This window comes from Phaseolus vulgaris, chromosome 7 (genome assembly GCF_051622355.1).
Source record: "Phaseolus vulgaris cultivar YP4 chromosome 7, ASM5162235v1, whole genome shotgun sequence".
Taxonomy (NCBI): Eukaryota; Viridiplantae; Streptophyta; class Magnoliopsida; order Fabales; family Fabaceae; genus Phaseolus; species Phaseolus vulgaris.
The window spans coordinates 57,148,043-57,158,957 of record NC_143504.1 but is presented as its reverse complement, the minus strand read 5'-3'; the positions used below and the strand labels follow the sequence as shown (position 1 = coordinate 57,158,957).

General features: G+C 32.5%; 1 protein-coding gene across 1 annotated transcript; it reads left to right on the top strand.

Moving 5' to 3' along the window:
- Window positions 1-277: 277 nt before the first annotated feature.
- Window positions 278-9,459, top strand: SVR3 (elongation factor family protein). Its single transcript, XM_068638008.2, has 14 exons — window positions 278-716; window positions 1,019-1,128; window positions 1,599-1,802; window positions 2,303-2,479; window positions 2,756-2,908; window positions 3,162-3,251; window positions 4,700-4,834; window positions 4,921-5,037; window positions 5,218-5,369; window positions 5,445-5,529; window positions 6,818-6,912; window positions 7,907-8,072; window positions 8,180-8,375; window positions 8,956-9,459. The coding sequence occupies exons 1-14, from the start codon at window positions 512-514 to the stop codon at window positions 9,087-9,089; spliced, it is 2,019 nt and encodes a 672-aa protein (XP_068494109.2). The 5' UTR covers window positions 278-511; the 3' UTR covers window positions 9,090-9,459.
- Window positions 9,460-10,915: the final 1,456 nt, after the last annotated feature.

Genomic DNA, 10,915 nt, shown 5'->3' with positions numbered 1-10,915 from the left:
AGTATTATTATAATAGATAATACGTGAATATTTTATTAATATTTACAAAAATAATTGATTATACAACTTAAATATTGATAAAATATTTATAACATAAATTATGTGAAAGACATAATTCATCTACACAAATATTAAATATTAATATTGTGTAAGATATTAGAGTGAATTTTTGTGTAAGATATTTAAATTTAGATATAAAACATTGTAAGAGTTATTTTCTATAGGCAGGATTACATAAAACAAATTTTAAGGTTAATAAAAAAGGTTAAGGTGGGAAGAGACATTGGTTTGGTTGGATGATGTGGAAAAAAGTGGTCCATTGAGAGAGTGAGAGTGAAACCTTATACGCCATTTCCCACACAGTCTTCAGTATCCATTCCTTTGCCACTCAATTGCGGAACTTCCCATAACAAAACCAATTCATTAATAGCCTCATACTCCTTTTCTTCTTCATCCCTTCTCTTCTCTTCTCTTCTCTTCTCTTTTGTGTTTCAGAGTGAGAGTGGAGAAGATGGCTGCATTTACTACTATCCACACGCCCCTCTTCCCCACCAACACCACTCTTCCAAAGCTATCATCTTTTCAACCCTTCTTCCCTACCCAACTTCTTGGCCTACCCTTATCATCTTCTTTTTCCGCCGCCAAAAGATTATCTTCCTTCACTTGCAAGCCCATCAAATGTTCTGTTTCCGAAGCCACAGAACCCAAAACTGGTGGTAATCACTTCACACTCTCTTCTTTTCTTTATATTTCAATTTTATCATTGACAAAGTGTTGTTAACCAGTGATTCAAGTTCATTGGTTTAGGAATTAGAAGCAATTTTTTTTACTGGGCTGCCTAAAAATGTCATCTTTTATAATTTTTAATCAGCTCTTGTATGGTTTCAAATTAAATTTTGCTCCTTTTAGTTCCTTAGTGAGTTCAGTGGTTAGCAAGACCCTTTATTATAAGGTTTGGCCTTTTGAGATTTTCTTTTTTCTGGTGGGGTGTCATTTAATTTGATTATTTGTCTCTTAGAGAAGAAGAAACAATTGTTGAGAAGAGGGGACGTGAGAAACATAGCAATTGTGGCTCATGTTGATCATGGAAAGACTACTCTCGTTGATGCCATGCTCAAACAAACTAAGGTATTGTTCATTACATGGAACATGGCTTCAATTGAAGTAAATAGAGTTTATGCTTGACTGTACATTTGGTTCTTGCTATCATCATTTTGTGGATTTAGTTTCAACGGATTTCTATGGAGAATTTGATTTTTTTATTTGTGTAATTTTAGTTCATTTGTTAACTTTAGCCAATTGGCATCCATTATTTAATGGAAGTGATGTGGCGTACTGGCCCTGAAGTAGAAAATGATTTTGTGCAATTTTTTTTTTGTGTTTGGTAGAATTGATTTTGAACTATTAACGTGATTGGAACGTGCGTCAGTGTGTGGAGTTGATTTTGCTAGCAACTAAACAGAACGATATTTTTATACAATCGTTGAGAAGTTGTATTTTAGAGACATTTTACATCTGTTAACTGGTTTAACCATTGTTTTTGCAGTAAAGTCGATTGGTTTGTTCTCATAAAAAAGTATGTGTTGAATTTTTTGCAGGTATTTCGTGATAATCAATTTGTGCAGGAAAGGATAATGGACTCAAATGATTTGGAGCGTGAAAGAGGGATCACAATACTGAGTAAAAATACGTCTGTCACCTATAAAGACACAAAGATCAATATAATAGATACTCCTGGTCACTCTGATTTTGGGGGTGAAGTGGAGCGTGTCTTAAATATGGTGGAAGGGATCCTTCTAGTGGTACTCACTCTTTACCCATTTCCTTGAAAATCATCATGCATCCTTTTGCACCATTTAATTGGTTGTGATGACTGATATTGACTATTAAAGCTGGTTAAGAAGAGATGGTTTTCACTCATAAAATTCTCCTGCACTTTGCCAGTTCTGTTGGGTAATTTTGACCAAAGGAAAAGCGGAAGGGGGTGGTAGTTGGTGTCTTCAACACTTCCTTGTAACAGATTTCTTATTCAAACTATTTTCAAGAACAAGAATACACAGACTTTGAAAAAACTGCTGTATTCATTTCTTGTTTTGATGCCTAACATATTGCCAATATTGGTTTTGAATTTAAAATGTCCTTATTCTTTGCGGGACATTATATCTATAACAATTGCAGTTTGCTTTCCTCTATTAGGAAATTTGTTACATATTCTCTCATATAATAAATACTTCATTTTCTTTTCTGGAGTGTGGCTTCTCGTAATTTATATGGTTTATCATGCTGCTCTTGGTATTTGTAGGTAGATTCGGTTGAAGGACCAATGCCACAGACAAGATTTGTCTTGAAAAAGGCTTTAGAGTTTGGTCATTCAGTTGTTGTGGTTGTGAATAAAATAGATAGACCTTCTGCTCGCCCAGAGTTTGTTGTCAATTCGACTTTTGAACTCTTCATTGAACTAAATGCCACAGACGAACAGGTATGTTGGTGATCATATAAATTAAATAGTTGTTGTTTTGTGTGTTGTTTACAAATTGGGTTGGAGCTTGGAAGTTTGTATGTAGTCAAAACTCTACTGCGATTTCTTTATCCCCAATGACTTGTGGGAATAAAAAATCTTTTAGATTCTGAATGGTGTCTGCAGGTAAATTTAAACATATCATTGGTGTTTGAAGGATTAAAATGGTTTCTGTATTATGAAATATAATATTGGTAAGCATCATAGTTTTGTAAAGTTTTTTTTTTCTGCTTCCAGTGTGACTTTCAAGTAATCTATGCAAGTGGTATAAAAGGGAAAGCAGGTTTGTCTCCCGAAGATCTGGCCGATGACCTTGGTCCATTGTTTGAATCCATCATTAGATGCATCCCTGGACCGCGCATTGTTAAAGATGGTGCTCTTCAAATGCTGGTTAGTAGTTGCTAATTATATTGCTTCTTAGTCTTTTTTATTTTATTTTTCTATTCGTAATGGTTAGCTTATTTTTTTTACAACTAATTTTCCACCACAGGGGAAATAGAAAATTAAGAAGCAAATGAAGTTCTCGACCAGTTTATTTATGAGAAAATACATAATGACAATCCTGTTTAATTTCTGCTTAACTTTGATAATGCCATTTCCGCATACAAAATCTAATTTGTTTTTACATATGCTTATTTACTAGGTGACAAATATTGAGTATGATGAACATAAAGGGCGTATTGCGATTGGACGTGTGCTAGCTGGAACTTTAGAAAAAGGCCTGGATGTTCGAGTGAGTATTCCTTTTGCTTTATTTTTGTTCCTCATTTTGTGAATTTCTCCATGCTCACATGTTACCCTTTACTTACATCGAGTTTATATTACCAGGGATAAATATGTGTGCTTGCATATAATAGGTGAAGTTTATTTACTTCATAAGAACTACATTTTAAGTCTCACATTCTCTTCTCTGACTCAATCTTTTATTTTTAATTTGTGGGGGAGGAGGAGTAGAGATTATGGTGGAATGCAAGTGGAAGTTGTTAGAATATATGACCTTAAACGAGAGGGGGGTGAATTGTTTAAGAGGGATTTTTGAAAACTTTTTTAGCTAGAACAAAATCCTTTGTATGAAACTCAATCAGAAATTCAGTTAGCCAAGAAATTAAGCACAAAACAGCAAAGCACCAGAAAAACAATCGGTTGTTTATACTTGTAAAGCAATAACAACTGAATTTAAAAGAGTTTAAGGGAAGAAAGAGATACACAAACAATTTATATTGGTTCACTCTTAAACGAAGAGCTACATCCAGTCCCCAGAAGTCACTGGGCAATCCACTAAGCAATCAAAACAGATTACACACAAACCACCAAAGTAGTGACCTTGAACCCTTCAAGAAACACACTCACTTTGGCACAACACACCAAAAATGTTGATCTTGACCACCTCAAGAGCACACAACACTCCTTGGCAACAACACCAGAATTTACAGAATATTCAGAACGAATTACACTTGTTTACAGAACAATCTGAAATCAATACAGATGTAATCCTATTCCACTTTCTCTTGAGAAAATCCAAAACTTGATATGAATGTTCAAAACTTGAAAGCAATCTTTCACAACTGAAAAACTCAAATCTATTTTTCTCTTTTGTTATAAGACATAAACAAACTATTTATATCTTTCAAAGATTGGTCAAAGCATTTAATAAAGGAGCGTATTCAGTTGGAAATCATTTAAAGCACACTCAACTAACAAAACAAAATTCTGTTAGGATTTTTCAAAGAAACAATCGATTGAAACCACGAAACAATCGATTGTTTTGGTGTGACAGCAAGTTAACCAACCAAAACAGTTTTCAACCTTTTCAAAAACACTTAAGAGTAAAACAATCGGTTTTTTCGACAAAACAACAGGTTGTTTTTCACTTAGTTTGAATAACACTTTAAACTTAAAAAGGTTTTAAAACACATTAGCTTTAGATTCAACAAAGAGTGGATTACACATTTAAACTACCCAGATCCTATCCTAAACACAGCAGCAACTCCAGCCTTGCATCAAACACTTGGATTTGGATTCTTCAAAGCCTTTGATCACTCTAGATCAACAGAAGTTACATTATTTCTGCACAGTACTCTATTCTTTCATACAGTTCCTTGGAGCAGTAATTGAGAATTAGAGATTTATATTCTGATCCTGTTTCTATCCGCATACCACTTATTTGTTGATTTTGTCCAGGTATGTACTTCAGAAGATTCGTGTAGATTTGGAAGAATTAGTGAGCTCTATGTGTATGACAAATTCAATAGGGTTCCTGCAAATAATGTGGAGGCAGGTGATATATGTGCAGTGTGTGGAATTACTGACATTCAGGTAAAGATTGAGGGTTTTGGATAAAATGCATAATCTTGTATTACAGTAACCTTATTAACCTTTACAATTTACAATTCTGTACTCAGATTGGGGAAACAATTGCTGATAAAGTACATGGGAAGCCACTACCTTCCATCAAGGTGGAAGAACCAACAGTGAAAATGTCTTTCTCCATAAACACTTCACCTTTTGTTGGCCGTGAGGTATATTAATGCTTTACTGTAAAACTGTTCTGTATTATCTCTTTCTCTGTGTGGATTCCTGATGGTGTCTGTTAGGCACGACCATTGCTATTATGTTCAGCTTCTTTATTGGTAACAGTGTAATTTGTGTTTTTCACTGCAATGTAAGAGATCACCTAAAATGTATTTGTAACTTTTCAGGGAAAGTATGTTACTAGTAGGAATTTAAGGGATAGGCTTTATCGTGAACTTGAGCGGAATCTGGCTATGAAAGTTGAAGATGGTGAAACAGCTGATACATTTGTTGTCAGTGGGCGTGGAACTCTGCATATCACTATACTCATAGAAAATATGTAAGTGTTATGAGTATTCCATTTCTCTTCTCATTAATTATTCGTCAAACTTTTTAAATAATATTGCATCTGCAGGCGAAGAGAAGGTTATGAATTCATGGTTGGGCCTCCCAAAGTTATCAACAAGAAGCTGAATGAACAACTTTTGGAACCCTTCGAGGTAATTTCTCAATCAATTTTTTTTGACCTTCCTGTAGAACTGACGCACTTATTTGATGCACAAACTAGCTTAATTACCATGATTAATTGCTTCATTTTATGCTTTTATGATGTGTCCTATCAAACGAAGGTTGGTCTGACTATAAATGTATCATGTAAGTGAATGCTTTGAAATCATATATTCTTGTGTTTAGGAAAAGCATATGAAAGACCCTCACAATTTGTGATAGCCTTTTTCATACATTTTTGTTTTCGACATATACTAATAGCATAAAAGCACCTTTTACGTGCAAAATCAACATTGTTGGTTATAACGAAGATGATGTCGTAAGATATACCTCTATTAGTTATTTTGATATACTGGAAAATTTGAAATTTAGAGTGTCTTTTCTTCTCTTAGGATCTTGTATGATAGGGAAGAGAAGAGAATCTGAAATGAAATAAATTCTATTTAAGACTATTTAATCTAAAACTCCACTTCAAGTTGGAGCATACAAAACTCTGGCAGTGGACGGTGACCGTGCCCGTGCCCGTGCCGGACTGAGACAGGCAGAGTGGGTTCCTGCTCTGATACCAACTTGAGAATAATACAAAGGAATTTGAAATTTAGAGAGTGTGTCTTTCCCTCTCTTAGGATCTCATACTTTACATAGACCACATCAATGTATGAGAGGGAAAATAAGAGAATCTGAAATGAAATAAATTCTATTCAAGACTATTTAATTTAATTTAATCTAACAGATATTTTCATGTTCATGGACTTTTTCTTCTTTATGCTAAATATGGGAAGTGCTAGTTCAAGTTTTGTGCTGTTTGAAAGTTCTTAATCACTTGAGTTACCCACTTTTTACTGAACAGTTTAATATATTGTTAAAATGGGCGAGATAGAGTGAAAGGATTTATGGTAGAATTGTAGGTAGGACTCTTACCATTTTGACAAGGAGAATTTTTGTTTTGAACACCCAGCGAAATTTCTATCCTTTTTGGTGTGGGACCAACAAACAAATTTCTCTTCTCATTTTTATCCTCTATTTCTTCTACTCTTCCCTACATTAGAGATTTTTTTTTCTTGCACATTGTTTTCTTTCTATTCACTCTTGTACACATCAAAACAAAGCAAATAGAATTTTTTATTTTTTTTTCATTTTTATCCATATGAACAATACATCTTTTCTACTCTATTTCTCTCTTTTGTTCTTTCTTTTTCTTCCTATACTCTATATCATCTAAACAAAGAATAGTTTTATTTTCTCCTTTGTTATATATTTTAACAAGAGGATCTGTTGCAGGTTGCAACTGTGGAGGTACCAGAAGAGCACATGGGAGCTGTTGTTGAACGTCTTGGCAAGAGACGAGGACAGATGTTTGACATGCAAGGAGTTGGGTGTGTAAATTCTTTCTTTGCTTCTATTTTTATCGTGATATAATTTAGGACAGCACCAAAGTTATAGGAACAAAGCATTGAAGTAAAGCAAAATTAAGGAGTTTCTTTGTTGATAGTATATGGGAGTTCTATCTCGTATTGTTACGGATTAATAGATTAAATTCACGTAAAAGACATTGATAATATATTTGTTGGCTATAATAATTGATAAAAGTTTCACATTTATTCAGATTTTGCTATGGAGTAATCTTGTTTTGCTGTTGAATGATTATCCTAGTTGACAAAGGACACATGTTACTCTACCTAGTTGACTAATGAACCCACCATGCTAATTTACTGATAATTTTTCACCTCGTAGTGTATGTGATCAATGGCTTCCTCCTACTAATAAAGGTGGTTCAGCCAGCCAGCTATCCTATTTCACTCAAAACCAGAACATCGATATGACTGTTTTTCTGCTAGCCTGCATCTAGATTAGGATTTGCCTCCTCTAAAATGCAGGATGCATTAAAGTGAGTAAAATTCAAGTGGTAATTGCTTACTAGAAAAATAAAGGAGTTAAAAATATCGGCTATATCATTGTCGATCCTACAAACTTGAATTGATGATTTTCAGCCTTCTATTGTATCTCTGATGACTGGTATTGAAAATAAAAACTTTCAATTTTCTTTTTAAATGACAATATTCCAAAGTCCAAGCTATTATCTTTTGCTTATGATGTCTCGTTGTGTGATATCTTAATTGTTTTAGAACTGTTGTATCCCCATGCCATGCCAATTTTATATCCAATACCATACTTGTCTCTGTCAGGTTATAATGCATGTGCTTGTATTATATTGAAGTCTAATCTGTTAACTTTCTAAATCATTGTTGTCAATGGATATCATACTTCCTAAACTCTGATTGCATCTTATCCTACAGTGTAGAATATTTTTATCAACTAGACTTGCATAGCATTTGATCTGATACTGACAACATTTATTTCTCGGTTTAGATCGGAAGGAACTACACTACTCAAATATAAGATCCCAACACGTGGCCTTCTTGGATTGCGGAATTCAATTCTAACTGCCTCGCGAGGGACGGCTATTCTCAACACCATCTTCGATAGCTACGGGCCTTGGGCCGGTGACATTAGTACCCGCGATCAAGGCTCATTGGTAATGTCTGCACTGAAAGAAACTTGTAAACATGATTATATGTAGCATGGTACTCCATAATTCTATTGTTTCCCTCAGTGATTCATGATGAAGTAATGGAATTTCAGGTTGCTTTTGAAGATGGAGCAAGTACTTCTTATGCAATCTCTAGTTCACAGGAGAGGGGACAGATGTTTATTGGTCCTGGTATGGAAGTTTATAAAGGTCAAATTGTTGGCATCCATCAGCGACCTGGTGACTTGTCCTTGAATGTTTGTAAGAAGAAAGCTGCTACCAACATACGTTCCAACAAGGAACAAACAGGTGACAATCATCTCTGGTGCAACTTTGTTATCTTATATGAAATACACATTCAAATAACATGGTTTGATGATATTTTTAGTTCCTTAGTTAAATCAGTTCTATTAAACTGACTTCAAATGATATACCCTTTTGATTAATTTTAACTTCAACTTCAACCTTGTCTTCTACTATTGAAGAAATAATGCTGCTTCAATAATCTTTGGTTTATCTCAGGCTGCTTTGCTTGCTACTATTTCTTTATTGATTTTAACCTTACAAAGAATGCCAATGTGACTATAGGAGCAACATTAACACAGCCTCAACCTTATGTGTGTTATTATTTGTTCTTTTTGGCAATAATATTTATTTCTTTTATGATTCTTGCAAACTATTTGCAAAACAAAAATCTGTTCTAGCAAATTATAATTTTTTCATCTGAGTCTGAGACATCTGTGCATGGTAAATACATTTTAAGGTCAAAACATAACTACTGCTATGGTATTACAAAGCTGTTGATACAACTTCACATACACTTATGTGTAGTAGTAGTTATGCTAATATGCCAGAAAGTTTTAATTTACTTCATTCCTCCCATATGCAGTGATTCTTGATACACCATTGGACTATAGTCTGGATGACTGCATTGAATACATCCAAGAAGATGAACTTGTAGAGGTGACCCCATCAAGTATCCGAATGTGCAAGAATCCAAAAATAGCAAGGAAAACAAGGTAGACTTTCACTGTGAAGCAGTGACTTGCAAATGCTTTTTGAGTTACCAGTTACCACTGCTGAAGCTGCATAACTCATTAATGCTGTTGCTGCTAAATTGATGAAGAAGTAATTCACTACCATTGATGTAGTGTCACACATTCTTCCAAAGCTGCAGGCAGAATAATATAGGAGCTGGCTGAAAGCCGTATTCAAGATTCATTATAGCTATTGGTCACAGTTGATTTAAAGGGATAAAGTAACATTACAGAGTTTTGTTTACTTGCTTTGTAAAGTTCATATTTTAGCAGTAAGGAACATGAAGATATCAATTTTTCATATTGGTTGGCAAATAGCAATACAACACCTTGGGTTAAATTCCCAGTGAGATCAATGATTTGATTACAATTTAAAAATTTAAAAGTATTTATATTAAATATTATTTTAAGTCAGTAACTCTTCCCTTTTATATATTTTTTGTGTGCATGTTTAATGTTGTTACACACTTTTAGTCCTTTGAGGTGAAGGTGCCTGCAAAAGTGTGACAACAGAGTAGGTAGGTAGTGATTAGCTTTTATTGTTAATTATTATAAATAAGGATCAGTTTTTTAGAAAATAAAATACAGATATATTTGTATAAAAAGTATTATTATTTATTTATTTATTTGTATATTCTTTCAAATACTTTTGGTGTATATTTTGTATATATTTGTATATCCACCATTTCCTTTTTGTTTGAATCATAGACTCATGATAGAGTTTTTTGTTGGAGATGGCAAACTAAACATCAACCACTATATCCTCCTATTCTATTTTTCTTTTCTTTTCTTAAGTCTCAAACATTTTTTAAGAATGATAAGTTACACCCTCTTCTTTAATTTACACGAGAAGTTTCTTTTTCTTTGAACAAATATATTCATATAATTATTGATATTTTTAGATGATTAATTTTGTTAATTATAGTAAAAGATTGGTTAAATATACTTTTTATCTTGGTGTTATGAGGATATTTTTTAAATTTTATTGTACTGTCTTAAATATTCTTAATTTGATCTATTTAAAAAATAAATAAATAATGTAATCCTTTAACAAAAACATGTGACTCAAATTAATGTAATTTAATTTTCAATAAAGTATTTCTCGAAAATCGGTAAACTTAGTATTCCTAAAAAAACTTGCTAAACTTAACTCAATTACGTGAAACTATGAAAAAACAAATGTAGAATGTTCATCACAATCTATTAATTAATTTTATTTTTTTTACAAAGTTAACCATTTATATAAAAAAAAAAAAAATATAAGCAATTATACATTCCATACATATTATATATATAATTAAACATATCAATAATTTTAATTTTTAAATATATATAAAAACAAAATCATCAATTGATGTCTAAATAAGTAATTTTTAACTAAACCAAATTTATATATTGGCACAAAAATTACATTATTTTAATGAAAAATGTGTATAGTATGTTTAGCTCAATGTTAACTTTTGTACCATATAATCATAACAATTAATTATTATTTTTTTACACGTTCATACGTTATTATTCAATAAAAAAACAAATGCAAGTACTTTGATTTTGAGAAGTAAAAAAAGTAAATGTTCTAGAAATGTTTAATATTCCCATCTTAAAACTATATAAAAAAATTATTGTACTTGGAAACTTCAGTTTTGACTCACTCAATACAAAATTAAGCTTGTCATATTTTTCGTATGAAAATTATTTTATTAGGAAAAAAAATAGAGAAATTGCCAAAATTTTAATGTGTTTCCTTTAAATTCGTGTTCTAGAATAAAAGAAAATAAATTTCCTGAAACAGAGTTTTCAAACATGAAATTG